Source organism: Ixodes scapularis, unplaced genomic scaffold (genome assembly GCF_016920785.2).
Source record: "Ixodes scapularis isolate PalLabHiFi unplaced genomic scaffold, ASM1692078v2 PGA_scaffold0__279_contigs__length_252992795, whole genome shotgun sequence".
NCBI lineage: Eukaryota > Metazoa > Arthropoda > Arachnida > Ixodida > Ixodidae > Ixodes > Ixodes scapularis.
Window position 1 is genome coordinate 153,090,664 of NW_024609835.1, and position 14,938 is coordinate 153,105,601.

Sequence of the window (14,938 nt, forward strand, 5' to 3'; positions counted from 1 at the left end):
TTCTGACTTCTTCTCGCCGCGTTCAACGCGCCGGATTATTTCCACCTTGGTAGAGAACGGTAACGATGAACGCACCTTGGTCGCCATCTCTTGCGGGAACAGGAAGGACACAAAGAACAACGAGCCTCCTCGGCAAAACGCTAGAAACAAGAGAGCCATGTCCGGCCTGGTACGGCTGCAGGATGATGTCATCAGAACGTCATTGCATGCTTGCCCTATCATTGGCCAGCGCGCTTCCGCGGGGGCCGGTCGCGGGCGTTCGCAGTCGGTGTTGTGACTCATCTTCTCAAGGGTCACCGTGTTTTTCTTGGTTTTCTCTTGTCCTCTGTCGCTCCGTGCATGGCAGGGAAGACAGCGCGCTTCCGCGGGGGTCGGTTGCGGGCGTTCGCAGTCGGTTTTGTGACTCATCTTCTCAAGGGCCATCGTGTTTTTCTTGGTTTTCTCTTGTCCTCTGTCACTCTGTGCATTGCAGGGAAGCCCGCGCGTCTCCACGGGGGCGGTAGCGGGCGCTTGCAGTTCGATATATCCGATGTGTGGTTCGTTATAGAAAGTATATTTCTCATGAATATTGATCTTAAAATTTCGTGTGTTCGATATAGACCATAATTCGTTCTAACCGGGTTCGTTATAAACGGGTTCGACTGTACTCGAGAATGTGGCAATAAAGTCAAAGCCACGTGCTTCGACTTCTGCTACTGAGCGCTTCACACCTCAAGACTACACTCTGCCAGATAGTGAGAACACCTCAAGCTGTGCACATGCACTCTTTGCTTTTATAATGTCAGAAAACATTGTTCCCAAGTACATGCAACAAATCCTTTTCAAAAAGCACTCAATCCAGTAGCCGTTTAGAGGTCATCTTATTTCGGGCATGCACTTTATGAGCAAGCACTGGACACGAGTGCTGCGTCAGTGTTTAGCATGTACTCGAGAGCAAATCTATTCGACACGGGGGCTCCACGCACCTCGGGTACGGTGCCTGAAATGCATCTCCGACTGGCGTGCTTAGCGCAATATTCCACCCGTGCATCAAAGGTGGTCTCGAAGTGGCAACAAATGACATCACAAAAGTTGAAATAGCACGCTGTCGGACGTCGCATTCCCGACAGTTGGGCGTAGAAGTTCTGAAGAAAAAAGCACGAGAAAATGCGAGCATCGCTGTTGTCACAGCAACCAAACTCCTGGCTGCCAAAGCTTTTGTGTACTGTCAAGCTGGAGAGTGACCTGTAGCAGAACAGGTGTCTGTCACACGCACCACTGGCGCTCCGACACCACCGGGCTCACGGCCGGCAATAGCACGGGACTTCTACGACATCATCAAGTGGAAATCGACGGACCAGTGGGAGACAAGTTCCCGGCACCATACCTTGGGCAAGAAGCGATCGATGCCCAGGGGATGGCAGCTGCCTCTGTTGCTCGAGGGACTTTTGAAAAAGTGTCAAGTGCATGGCACCCTGGCTGGTGCCCCACGCATGCAAGCAAGCATATGCAGCACGCTTATTAAGGCAACTTTGGCAGGCTCACGACTGCACGGGACCAAACATGGTGGTGGCAAGATGTTCTGCCTGCAAATGCATATAGCCACACCGAGAAGGCATAACCTACAACTAACTACTGCAACCGATTCGAATGCTCTCGTAGGCAATTAAAATTGGCCCACGGTCTGTAGGAAAAGTGGCCGAAACGTGCGCTAAATCGACGGCAGGTCGTCCTCCAGCCGTGACAGAGCGCAGCCCATGTCTCGACAGCGACAAAAAATGCCATCCCGGGGAATGGCTGGGAAGTTTAACTACACTCAACTTAGGTACTCACCAGATATTTCCCTAGGGTAACCACCCATCCCGCGACTCACATGACTGTCCCACGTTGAGGGCTCGTGTCCCAAGTCTCGCGAGGAATTCCCGAATCTTTGAAGTGTGTCGCGTTCCACACTGCCGTAAAAGTCACTCTGCAACTCAAGGTGCTGCTAAACAACGAGGCTTGGGGAAGTGCAGAGGTTACTGGTAAGCGTGTGAATCGCCAATGGTACAACATTTTCTATACAAGCATTGCAGGAAGTTACCATCGTTCTTGCAGGAGAATCAATGTGCATGCGCCGTTGTGCCTTTTTCCTTGGTGACAAAATATTTTAAGACAAAATTGCTCGCCAAAAGACTTTAAACTCAAATTATTGTAATTATTTTCAAATCGCTGTGTCAATGTGAAAGGGTTGTTGTGAAAAGTTTTCTCACACAAGGCAAAAAAAAAGCCTACAGGTCACTACGGCTGAAAAAGAACATGATGCTAAAAATTTGTGTAGGACGATGCTGATAAAAGTAAGCGTTGACAGGAAACAATAACCCGAAAAAGATTTACTGTTTCTTATTTCCATTTGATGGACCGAGCGCTGCTGCAGTCGATTTTTATGTTTCAACTTACGACACATTTAATAACATATTTAGTATAAAAAAAATATATCACTGGGGGTGAAAATTATTTGAGCTTAATTGCTGCTATACAATTTGCAGGTGTATAAACAGCACAGGATACTAAATGTGTTAACAGAGCCTTGGTTCGTGGTGTGCATATTAATAAATTTTCTCTACTCCCCCCCTCGCCCCACGTGTCTCACATTTCACTAGCAGCAAGGTGGTCACCCTACCTTGCCCCTTTAAATTATCAATCATTATGCTCAATGCAACCGTGGCTTGTGCAGTGAGCAAACAGCCAATTTCAGTGGCATACAGAAATGGTGAGGCAACTTCTTTGTCTCAAAACCGCCGTCTCTCTATTAACATGGGAACTGCTTGCTGCCATACTCTTGGAAGAAAGGTGGCAAAAATGGCAGAAAGTAATCTGATTAAAAAATGTAGCAATCTAAGAGTAGTCTGATTGAAAAATATAACAACCTATTTTCATACAAGTTTGAAATTGTCCAGAAACAGTGTAAACTTGTGCATGACCTATTAAAGACATGTCTAAGGTCAGTTGTTCACCTTGAATACCAACTCTGGTTCAGAGGTCTAAAAAAAGTTCAGGGAGACATCTATATTTGCAGAAGTTTCATTGTAGCTGACTTTTTCTTATAGAACTCCTCAAAGTGGCTCAGTTAAAATTCTGCTCAGCTTGATAGCACTTCACGTGGCTGAGGGTCGTCTCGAACATAAATGCAGAGACTTGGCATGCATGTCACACGTATGCACATATTAAAATACACAGAGCAAACCCACCAAACTACAGGTGAAATCAAGCTCGTACAACTGCATGTATCGAAAGGGCCTCACTCTGCATGACCAAAGCTCACAACTACCGCAAGGTGGTTTTTTTATACTACTCCAGAATGAAACCCCACACAGATCAGACGAGTGCATTTACTGTGGCTTCTTGCGTTTGGTTGCCGTTGCTGGTGTGGACGTGAGGAGGGGGGTCTTCTTGCCCTGTTGAAGGGTCTTCTTGTCCTGCCGAGGGGTCTTCTTGCCCTGCTGGGGGGTGATGTCAATGAGCGACCTCTTTCTCAACACCCTCTTGGCTCCTGGGGGGGTCTTGAAGGTGAGGCTGGTGTCGCTGCTGTCCACCACTAGGTTGTACCCCGACGAGCCGGAAGCGTCAGCCTCCGTCGGCCGCAGCAGTTCTTCAGGCACCTGAAAAGGGACGAACGTTGTTTCTATAATCAATGAGTGCTGAAGCTTTCACTCACTGAAGCATCCTCAAAGAATTAAAACATAAACAATGATAACACAATATTTTTTGTTTACATGTTTTCGATTTCAGATGCATAAAGCAGAATGTGATGCTGCACAGGAATCTGCTGTGGACGAGTCGGTACACAACCACAAATCTAGGATCAATTGATGCTTTTGGGTTTTTTTTAACGTGCCCACTTGAGTTTACCTGGCACCTAAAAATGTGACACAGAACATTCTCGTGGGAATTGTGAGCCGGAAGCGTCAGCCTCCGTCGGCCGCAGCAGTTCTTCAGGCACCTGAAAAGGGACGAACGTTGTTTCTATAATCAATGAGTGCTGAAGCTTTCACTCACTGAAGCATCCTCAAAGAATTAAAACATAAACAATGATAACACAATATTTTTTGTTTACATGTTTTCGATTTCAGATGCATAAAGCAGAATGTGATGCTGCACAGGAATCTGCTGTGGACGAGTCGGTACACAACCACAAATCTAGGATCAATTGATGCTTTTGGGTTTTTTTTAACGTGCCCACTTGAGTTTACCTGGCACCTAAAAATGTGACACAGAACATTCTCGTGGGAATTGTGAGCTCGAACTTGTAGCTTCGTCCATTAGGTCCCTTGCAGAGTGGACGGGCAAAAGAACAACTCCACTCACCTGATGTCACCCAAGTGAAACAAAACATGGTCACTACCAAAATATCGCATTAAAATTTATGTTGGGAATTACTTTTTTTTAAATAATTCTCAAAATAACTTTGGAATTTAAATGGGAGTAGTCTCATAATGAAAGGAGTTTTCGAAACCCTATCAAACAATGCTGTCCACATACTTCAAGCAGCGGTTACCAACTAGCACACATCATTTATAAAGGGTGTATCATTTAGCCAAGCACAAAGAAGACACAAAAGTATTAGTGCATTCAACTGAAGCTTTTAAGTCCAAAATATATTTTGCAATAACATAAATTAAAGGGCTTTCAAAAGCTACCCTTTAATGACCTATGAGCACTCCATATGATATGCAGCAGCACCACTCTCAAGTTGTTTGATGCATCAACCCCAGCAAAGGAGATGATGAGCTAAAGATTTAGGGGAGGGATTGAAAGTTGTTCTAGATGGTATTAATTCATGATCTTTAAAAAGTGTGCAAAAAAATTAGGAGAAAACAGAAGCATCAAAAAACTATTACTTGCAAGTGATAGTTTACTTCAAGCTTCATACACTACGAAAAAATACCGCCCACAGTTCACTCATGAGCAATTCGCAACTCCAACGCCCTATACACCAACTCATGTTTACAAACAAACCGGAGCGCCCCTAGCGGACGCCACCGGCGCCGTGCATGCGCAGTGGATGGTGGGCAAGAAGCCCGCCGTCGCCCATAAACAAACCCTTGAATTGCATTGTTATCGGTGTCGGTGGGAGACCCCGTGCTCTTTTTCACATTGGAATTGTTGATTCTACGTCCTCCTAAGAATGTCCGACTACTTGAGCGGCTTCAGCAAAACTAACGAGGCAAAACTATGCGTGAATAATGCGACGTGCGGCGATTCATTTCACGTGGACGCCGCAGAATGGGTGCTAAAGCCTGACTCCCACGATGAGATTCTGCTCGCTGTTTTCAGACGCGACGTTGCTCGGACTGCAAAAGCGTGGACCGTCGATACTGAAAACCGCAAGCAGAATCGGGCATTACAAGTCGGTGATGGCCACTGGTAACAATAATGATCAACATCTCGTGTCCGTTTACACTTAGCCTACTTACCCCAACCAACCTTCAACTGTTTCGAGGCCTGCACTCAGTTCTTATCACAATTACCGGGTCAACGTCTGGTTTACGGGCCGCTGTCGTTTGAACGAGCTGACGACAGAAAGCAGACAAGTTTGAAAGAGCAGACGACAGTTTGAACGCATGCGTAATAGGGTACGGGCAAGAAGCACCGCGTCCTGCGTCAACAAACCACTCGAATGTCACATTGTCTTCGTCTGTGTGAGTCTGCCTACTCTTTTTTGCGTTGGAATTGTCGATTCTACGTCCATCGCAATGTCTTACCACTTTAATCGCCTAAGCGAAATTATCAAGGCTCGTTCCGCCGCTAAACTTTCCGTAAATAACTTGACGTGCGGCAATTCATTCGCATGAACGCCACAGAATGGACGCCAAAACCATGATGAGATTCTTCCAGCTATTTTCGGTAGCGACGTCGCTCGTGTTGCAAAAGTGTAAAAGGTAGCGGCGATGATCGACGTCGATACTGAAAATCGGAAGCGGGAACAGACCAAGCGTAACAAATCAGTGATGGCCATTGGTACCAATGATCAGCATCTTGTATCTACTGTTTACACCGAGCCTACTTAAGTCTTTTGAGGCCTACAATTACTTCTGATTGCAATCACCGGGTCAAGGCTTGGTATACGGGCCGCTTTTGTTTGAACGAGCAGACGACAAAAAGCGAATGTTTGAAAGAGCAGACGAAAGTTCAAACGATCAGGCGGCCGTGTGAATTTGAAGACGCACTGAACCCGTGGGTGGTTCGGACAACTTGGCGGTTTTCTCTCGTTTATGTTGGAACAAAGCAAATACATCTGGCGACCACAAAGTGTTGCCCGCATACGCAATCGTAGTTCGACAGCGTCTGGTTTGCCCTTTTCACGGCTACTATCCACGTTCTCGGACGAACGGAGGGGGCAGAAACACATGAAAACTGATCTTCAAACCTTTCCAGACTCTCTTGGTACAACCCCCGTCGCAGCATTTTGACGAGAAGGCAGGTTTTTTGTCTCGTTTTTTCCAAAGGAACAGAGGCATGCATGTCTGGCACGGCGACTTCTGTCCACCACCCCAGACCGGAAGTGCATCCGGCGCGCCACCACCGCGGCGTGACGTAGGAGAGTTGAGTTCGTGTATAGGTGGCAGGGCGGTAGTTCCAAGATGGCGGAAGAGACGGGGATAGATTCTCCAGGATATCCCGTGCACCTGCTCGCTGATGCTGTTCAGCACGCTAAAAATGATTTATTTGTCTACAAATGCGAAGCAGTTAGGGAGGGATCATAGTACAGGTGACGGAGGTGCTGATGCACGTTAGGAAAACGAGCATGCTGTTATTTAAAAGTTGCAGAAACCTCAAAGTGCGAAGCTTTGCGGTGAGCGAGCGTGTTTTAGGCACCGGCCATGTTACTGTTTGTGGCAGAATATTTTTGAGGGTGATGAAGATATTGTTATATTCAGTTTCGGTATTCATTTGTGTTCTTTCACCCCCAGGGGGCGCGTCCTTCCTTTGTGTATATATTTGATGTATCGTGCAGAATAAGGGTTGTTTTCCGTCCGTCCTTCGACAACATCACATTGGCGACGAGGATGTAGCCCGTTCCAAGCTACCTTCGGCATCCCGTACCGTCCGGCTACGCCCGCCCCGCCATGAGCTTCCCCGGCCTCGCTCCGCCGCCGCCGTTCCTCCAGACGCCCGGCCGTCCGTCCCTGCCATGGGAGGAGTGGGAGCAGACTTTTACAGTCTACCTTCTAGCGTCCGGAGCAGCTGAGTGCCCACCAGAGCGACGCAAGGCCATTCTTCTGCATTGTTTGGGGGCGGAAGGGCAGCGTGTTTTCCGGACTTTACCTGCAGGGTCAAGCGCCGCAGCACCGGCAGTTCAAGATAAGCCTACCGCGGCCACTACTGACGTGTACGCGTCTGCACTCGCCGCCTTACGGAAGCAGTTTTCGACGTCGTGCAACGTAGTCGTCGAGCGTCATCGTTTCCACCGCCGCAACCAACACGCAGGCGAGTCCGTTCATGACTTTGTTGCTGCTTTACGGCAGCTCGTTTCGCATTGTTCGTTCAATTCACAAGATGAGGCCCTCCGTGACCAATTTGTTGCCGGCGTTGCTTCGAATCGCGTACGTGAACGGCTCCTACTCGAGGGTTCCTCCCTGTCGTTCGAGAGCACAGTACGAATCGCTCTTCAGTTTGAGCAAGCAGCTGAAGAACTAAAGGAATTCTCTGCTTCAGTCGAGCCTGTTTCTGTGCGTCGTCCGCATTCTTCGTGAAAAACCAGTTCACAGCCAAGAGAGCATTGTCAGCAGAACTTTTCAAGGAAAGCGAGCGGTTCACGTGCGTCGCAGGGGCACCGCCCCACTCGGCGAGACAGAGATAGCCGGTCCGTTTCACCTCACTGTTTTCGGTGCGGCTCGCGGAACCACCGCGCATCAGCGTCACAGTGCCCAGCGCAAGGAAAGAAATGTTCGTCTTGCGGCGTCAAGGGCCACTTTCAGAAAGTATGCAACCGCAAGCGACAAACGCAAGGCAGGGTTCGTGAAGTTGATTTTGATGACAATGTTTTGTCAAGTGGAAGTTCTGAGCAAGTTTTGACCGTGCAGCATTTTGCTCGCAGAGCAATATACATAAAAGTGGGCGTAGCGAATGTCAGCTTGACATTTCTTGTTGACTCGGGGTCGTCTGTTTCGATTCTGTCTGAACACGCATTTCGTCGACATTTTGAAAGCGTTTTGCTCCTTCCAGCTCCGCACGTCACCTTGCTTGATTTTTCTAAGCGTCCAATTTCCGTGCTAGGGTGTTTTCAGGCAGACGTTCAATTTAAAGGGCGCTCTGCACCACTTCTTTTTTACATCGTTCGCCAAGGCACCTGTCTGATTGGCCTCGACGGCATTAAGGCTCTAAATCTTCGAATTCAGGGTTCCACTCTCGAGTGCCTGCACACGTCCGTCGCCCCGCCGCCGCGTGTCAATGACCCGACACCTTCTCACATTCCAACGCAGTCAAGAGAGCAACCGAGGCAAGCAAACGTTCCGCCAGCCTTGGCACCCGACTTCGTTTCACTTTTCAGTCCTGAGTTGGGCCTTGCTAAGCGATTCACGCATCGTGTCAGAACTCGGCAAGGCGTGCAGCCGGTAATTTCGAAGCTTCGTCGTCTCCCATATTCATTCCGGGAACCAGTAGCAGATGAACTTCGCAGGTTGCTGAGCCTTGACATCATCGAACCTATCGATGCTTCTGAATGGGTTTCCCCCATTGTTGTCGTTGACAAGAAAGATGGCAGCTTCAGAATCTGTGTTGACCTTCGGGAGCCTAACAAGGCTATTGTACCAGACAGCTTCCCATTGCCTCACACAGAGGAACTTCTTCATGCCTTAGTAGGCGCGACACACTTCTCAAAGCTTGACTTGGCTTGCGCCTACCATCAGGTTCTTTTGCACCCTGACAGCAGGGATCTGACAGCCTTCATTACGCATGAAGGACTCTTCCGATTCAAAAGAGTTTGTTTTGGGTTAGCTTCTGCCCCAGCGGCATTTCAGAAGATGATGGCCAAAATTCTTGATGGCTGCTCTGGAGTGTTGTTCTACATTGACGATGTGATAGTCTTTGGGAAAAGTGCTGAAGAACATCTTTTGAATCTAAAAACGGTCTTGCAGAAGGTCAAGGACGCCGGCCTGAAGTTGAACAACAAATGCCTCTTCGACGTTCCAGAACTTTCCTTCCTAGGCCATAAGGTCACGGCACAAGGTATCGCACCGCTTCCAGAGAAAGTGGACTCGATAATTAACACTCCAGTGCCAACAGATGTTGCGGCCCTCCGGTCGTTCCTAGGTCTTGTCGAGTACTATTCCAAATTCGTTCCACGTTTGGCCGAAGTGGTCGAGCCTATGCGCGTTCTGCTTCGCAAGAATGAGCCTTTCATCTGGTCAGCTGAAACAGACAGCAGTTTTCGGAGAGTCAAGGAAATGCTTTCTTCGAGTACAGTTCTCCACATGTTCGATCCATCACTTCCAGTCATCGTGTCGACCGACGCTTCCGACTGCGGTTTGGGAGCTGTCCTGCAGCAGCAAAATGGCCACGAGCTCCGCACAGTTGCTTTCGCGTCTCGCAACTTGTCACCAGCTGAAAGAAAGTACTCGGTTGGTGAACGTGAAGCATTGGCATGTATTTGGGCGTGCGAGCGATGGCACACTTACCTGTGGGGTCGCCATTTCAAGATTCGTACGGACCATCAGGCGTTGGTATCATTGCTATCGTCGCAGGGGCGTGGAAGAAGGCCACTCCGGATTGCACGCTGGAGTGCACGACTCCTGTGTTACAATTTCACGGTCGAGTACCGCAAGGGGTCCACCAACACTGTGGCCGATGCTCTTTCTCGGTTGCCAGCTCCTACGTCGGAGGTAGAACTTTCCAAAGAAGAAGAAAACGTCTCGTTGGTCGAGCCGGCCTCCATGACGAAGGAAGAATTCAAGCAAGCCGTCCTCAACGACGATTGCCTGCAAACCGTCAAGTCAATCGTGTGCGGCTCTTGGCCACCACAAAAGTCCGTACCAGAGGAGGCAAAACCTTTCTACTCAGTGCGCGAAGAGCTTTCTATTGTTGATGACCTGCTGCTGCGCGCAGAGCGCCTCGTTGTTCCGTCCTCCCTCACAGCTCAGTTCATCGCAGTTGCCCATGAGACACATCCGGGCATCACGCGCACAAAGGCGCGACTTCGTGAGCTATTCTGGTGGCCACGAATGGACAAGCAAGTGGAATCGGCCGTGAAAAACTGCCACATCTGCCTTGAGGCAGATAAGTCTGCCAAAACATCGCCAGTGCCATTGCAGCCTGTTGAGTGGCCTGAAAGACCCTGGCAGAAACTGGGCCTAGACATTGTTGGCCCATTGGAGCATGCACCTCGCAATAGCCGATTTGCTGTAACATTGGTCGATTACCATTCCAAGTGGCCAGAGGTATATTTTTGCAGCGAAGTGACCACAAGCACCGTAAAAGAATTCTTAACCAGTGTCTTTGCCCGTGAAGGATACCCGGAGGAGATTGTTTGCGACAATGGGCCGCAGTTCACTTCACGTGAATTTATAACCTTTCTTCAAAACCGAGCCATCAAGCTGTCACACTCATCGGTATACTACCCCCAGGCGAACGGGCAAGTCGAAAGGCTTAATCGAACTTTGAAGAACTTCATCCAAGTTTCACTCCTCGAAAGGCGACCTATCCGACAAGCAGTCACTGACTACCTTGCTATTTACCGTTGTACTCCACAGGCTACCACTGGAGTTGCCCCAGCAGTTCTGCTGCATGGGCGGATGCCTCGAACCAGGTTGGATGTTGTAGGGTTTTCGGCACCAGCGTTCGCAAAAGACCCAGTAAAGGAACTGGCGCGACTGCGTCAAAGGGTCCGGCTTCAACAGCAAAGTAGCAAGGAGTACACGGACCGGAGGAGAGCTGCTAAGGAGCCGAAAATAGCAGTGGGCGATTTCGTTCGTGTCAAGAAGCCGTCAGTTCGCTTCAAGGGAGATCGCGCCTTTTCCGCGTCAACTGAAGTGTTGGCGAAGAGGGGACCTGTCTCTTTCAGACTTGGAGATGGCCGCACATGGAATGCCTCCAAGCTTTCCAGGGTTCCAGAGAGGGGCACGAGTCCACGGTCCCAACGTTCAGAACCACCTGCGCCGCAGCTTCCGGTTCTAGTGCCGCAGCCTGACCTGCCGCCGCCGCCTTCTCCCGGGTCGCAGCCGCCGCCTCCTGGCGGACTGCAGTCTGCCGCACCGCAGTCGCCCGTTCCTGATCCGCAGCTGCCTGGACTGGAGCCTGCCATGCTGCAGCCGCCTTCCCCTGGGCCGCAACCGCGGTCCCCTGGGGTACCGCAGCGCTCCACAAGCTCACTACCATCCCCAGCCGTGCAGCGTCCCCATCGCCCGTCCCGAGAGCGCCGACGACCGGCCTGGCTCAAAGACTATCAGACCGACTAGTTGTCTATGTGTATAGCAGTGGTTATGTAGTGTGTAAATATGTACAGTGCATGCTTAGGGATATCTAACACTTACTAGCAACTAATCACTACGAATAAGGGAGGGAGTATGTTATATTCAGTTTCGGTATTCATTTGTGTTCTTTCACCCCCAGGGGGCGCGTCCTTCCTTTGTGTATATATTTGATGTATCGTGCAGAATAAGGGTTGTTTTCCGTCCGTCCTTCGACAACATCACAGATATGTTTGCGCTTTGGCCATTAGTGCTCTAGAATGAGAGCTGCGAACGGTGACCGTCAAGCTTCGGAAGAGCAGCGTTCACAGTATTGGTGTCTTCGTGTCACAGCCTCACAACTCGCTGCTGACCGTCTCGGGTTTAGTGTATTGCAAGACGTAAGTAATCAAACTGCTCTATGGTTATTGATAGAAAGTTTGTTACCGCAGGCTACCGTGCAGTGTAGCATTACAACCGCAAGCTCGCGCTGCGCCTTTGAAGCACAATTTTCAGTGTGCGCCAGGAGCGTTGCCGTGCTCATCACTCTAAAAAACAAAATGTTGTAGTCCTTACACCCCTTGTCACATATACGACACTCCAAAACTTCAGTTCGCCGTGCAGACCACTGACGTCAAACTGACGGCCCCAACTTTTATAAGAGGCTTGATGACGGTGCAATATAAAATATTAAATAGCTAAAGTATGCATCAAAGAGTACCAAAAAAAAAACAAAAAAAAAACTGTGGTTTTGCAGGAGAGCCAAGCTTTTCTGTCTATGATGTGCCCTAGAAACTTGATGCTGCTTTTGCCGAACTCGCACTTGTTTGTGTGTAAGGACACCCCTGCATCACGGCGGCGGCGGAATGTCAATTCAAGATTTCAGTCAAGTTGAGGCTTGTATCGTCCAAAAATTAAAATGTCATCCATGTGACACACTAGGCACTGGATTCCTTCGAGGATCCACAGCATTTCATGCTGAAAGAATTCTGGCGCTGTTGCTATCCCAAATGGGAGTCGCTTGAACTGAAAGCGTCCCACTGGTGTAATGAATGTCGTCAGCTCTCTTGACTCTGGAGCCAGTGGTGCCTGCCAATATCCTGCATTCGTGTCCAGCTTGCTGAAGACAGTCGCTCCTGCGAGTTTGGCTAGGTTTTCCTCCACTGTCGGCATGATGATTTGTTCCCGCACAATCGGTTAGTTTAACTGCATATAGTCCACAAAGATCCGGAGAGCTTCATCTTGCTTCTTGGCCACCACCATGGGTGAGCACCAGACTGAGGCGTGTTCCACTTTCTCGATCACGTCCATCTCTTGCATTTTTCTCAATCTCAGCTCTACTCTGGGCAGAAGTGCAATGGGTACTCGTCGGGGGGCGTGATGGTAAAAGGCTTAGCATCCAGGTGAAGTGAGATTGTATGAAGTACCTTCATCTACCCCAGTCCCTGAAATAGAGATGGGTATTTGGTAAGTACGCGATCATGCTCCAGATAGTTGTCAGCCTTGATTTCGTTCAGGCTTGGCAGTACTTGCAAAGCTTGAATCGCCGGGAGACCGAGTAAAGCATGTCGGAGTCTTTCTGATACGTAGACAGTCTCTCTCGTTGTTCTGCCGTTCCAAGTTATCGTCGCATGAAACGTCACGTGTTGTCAACGGCAAGTCTCCTGCCCCCCGAAGATCTTCTCCGGCTGGCTCTAGCTTTGCTATAATCTCTCTGACCTAGTACTCGCTATGAGGAATGGTGGTAATGCCCGCCCCAGTGTCCACTTTGAATGTGATCTCCTGGTTGTTGACTTTCGCCTTGATGTACCAGGGATCTCCGCTATCTGCGTATACCAGTGCACCCAGGAACACTTCATTTAGACATGGTTTGTGCACTTGTGACCTGCAAGACCCTGCTGCAAGCTTGGAGAAGCATGCGCTTTCAAAGTCTCCTACCTTCTTGCAGGTGTTGCATTTCTTGACTCTTGAGGGACATTGTGTTTTCTCATGTTTACACAAACTGCCACACTATCGGCATTTCCACGCCGCACTGTTAGAATCTCCTTGACGATTAGATGCACCCCGAGCACTTGAGTCTTTTAGAGCGCAGCTCTTAGGGGCCCGTTCCCGGCTTGAGCGGCGTCGCCGTCAACGTCGGCGTCGCCGTCGGCGTCGGCGTAACCGCAACCCTTGTAACCCTCGTGAGGGTTACGAGGGTTAATCTCATGAGGGTTACCCTCACGAGGGGTACGAGGGTTAGTAACCCTCGTGAGGGTAACCCTCGTGAAGGTAACCCTTTTGAGGGTTACGAGGGTTAGTAACCCTCGTGAGGGTAACCTTCACGAGGGTTACCCTCACGAGGGTCACGAGGGTTATGAGAGTTACCCTCACGAGGGTCACGAGAGTTACCCTCACGAGGGTCACGAGAGTTGCCCTCACAAGGGTTACTAGGGTTACTCTCACGAGGGTCACGATGGTTACCCAGGTCGTGACCCCCCCTGGGGTCCGTGACCTGGGGATACCCCCCGAGGTCACGTGACCCCCCGTTGACGTCATAGGCACTGATGACGTCGTCAGTGACGTCACTGATGACGTCACCGGCATCCGCATCGTCATCATCACTGATGACGTCATTAGTGACGTCACTGATGACGTCACCGGCATCCGCATCGTCATCATCATCACTGATGGCATCATCAGTGACGCTACTGATGACGTCATCGGTATCGTCACGTGGCCCCAGGTCACGTGACCCCCCGACGTCACGTGACGCCCCAAGGTCACGTGACTCCGACAAGGTCACGTGACTCCGACAAGGTCACGTGACCCACAAGGTCACGTGACCCCCAAGGTCACGTGACCCCCCCGCCCCCCGAGGTCACTTGACCCACCCCCCAGTACCCTTCCCTCCTCCTCCTCAAGAGCTGCGCTCTAATTCGGCGTTACAGGGAGTTGTAAACGGCTTTCATTTTTTTCTTGCCATTCTCTTTTGGGTATCTGTTTCGGAGCTCCTCGATTTCCCTGGACTCCGTCTTATCGCTGTGAAGCTCCGCTTCCTGTTGTTTCACTGTCTCGAAAGATTGTGCTGATGCTGTCGCACTTTGAAGCGTGAGCTTTGTGTCGAGCTGGAGCTTTTCGCTCAGCTTCCTGCCCTGGAGACCTACGATGATGCACTCAGAGATCAGCTTCTCGTGAAGTAGTCCATAGTCACAGGAGTCCGCTAAACAGTGTAAGGCCGTGATGAAAGCTTTTACTGTCTTGTCTGGTTCTTGCTTCATGTTAAATTTCGCTCTTTCAAAGATGACGTTTACGTGCGGAATGAGTTAAGTTCAAGCTTGGTCTTCACTATGCCGTAGTCATTTAGCTCTGCCTCTAACAGATATAGTGACGTGAGAATGTCTTCCGCATCTTTCCCCATGGCGTAAAGGAATGTGTTTACCAGTGTCGTGGCGTCTCAATGATGGAGTTCAGAAATGATTTGGTATCTTTCCCAGTGGGTGCTCCATCTTTTCCAGTCGTGGGGATCCCTGAAATCCAACTTTTGCGGGGGC

The 14,938-nt window shown here is 49.7% G+C and overlaps 1 protein-coding gene across 1 annotated transcript in view; it reads right to left on the reverse strand.

The window, feature by feature from the left end:
• Window positions 1-3,334: 3,334 nt before the first annotated feature.
• Window positions 3,335-14,938, reverse strand: part of LOC8041583 (MKI67 FHA domain-interacting nucleolar phosphoprotein-like) — a 66,837-nt gene continuing 55,233 nt past the window's right edge. Inside the window, exon 5 of the mRNA XM_029987943.4 lies at window positions 3,335-3,620. Coding sequence (XP_029843803.2) covers window positions 3,351-3,620 — 270 coding nt within the window. The 3' untranslated portion in view covers window positions 3,335-3,350. The remainder of the gene's footprint in view (window positions 3,621-14,938) is intronic.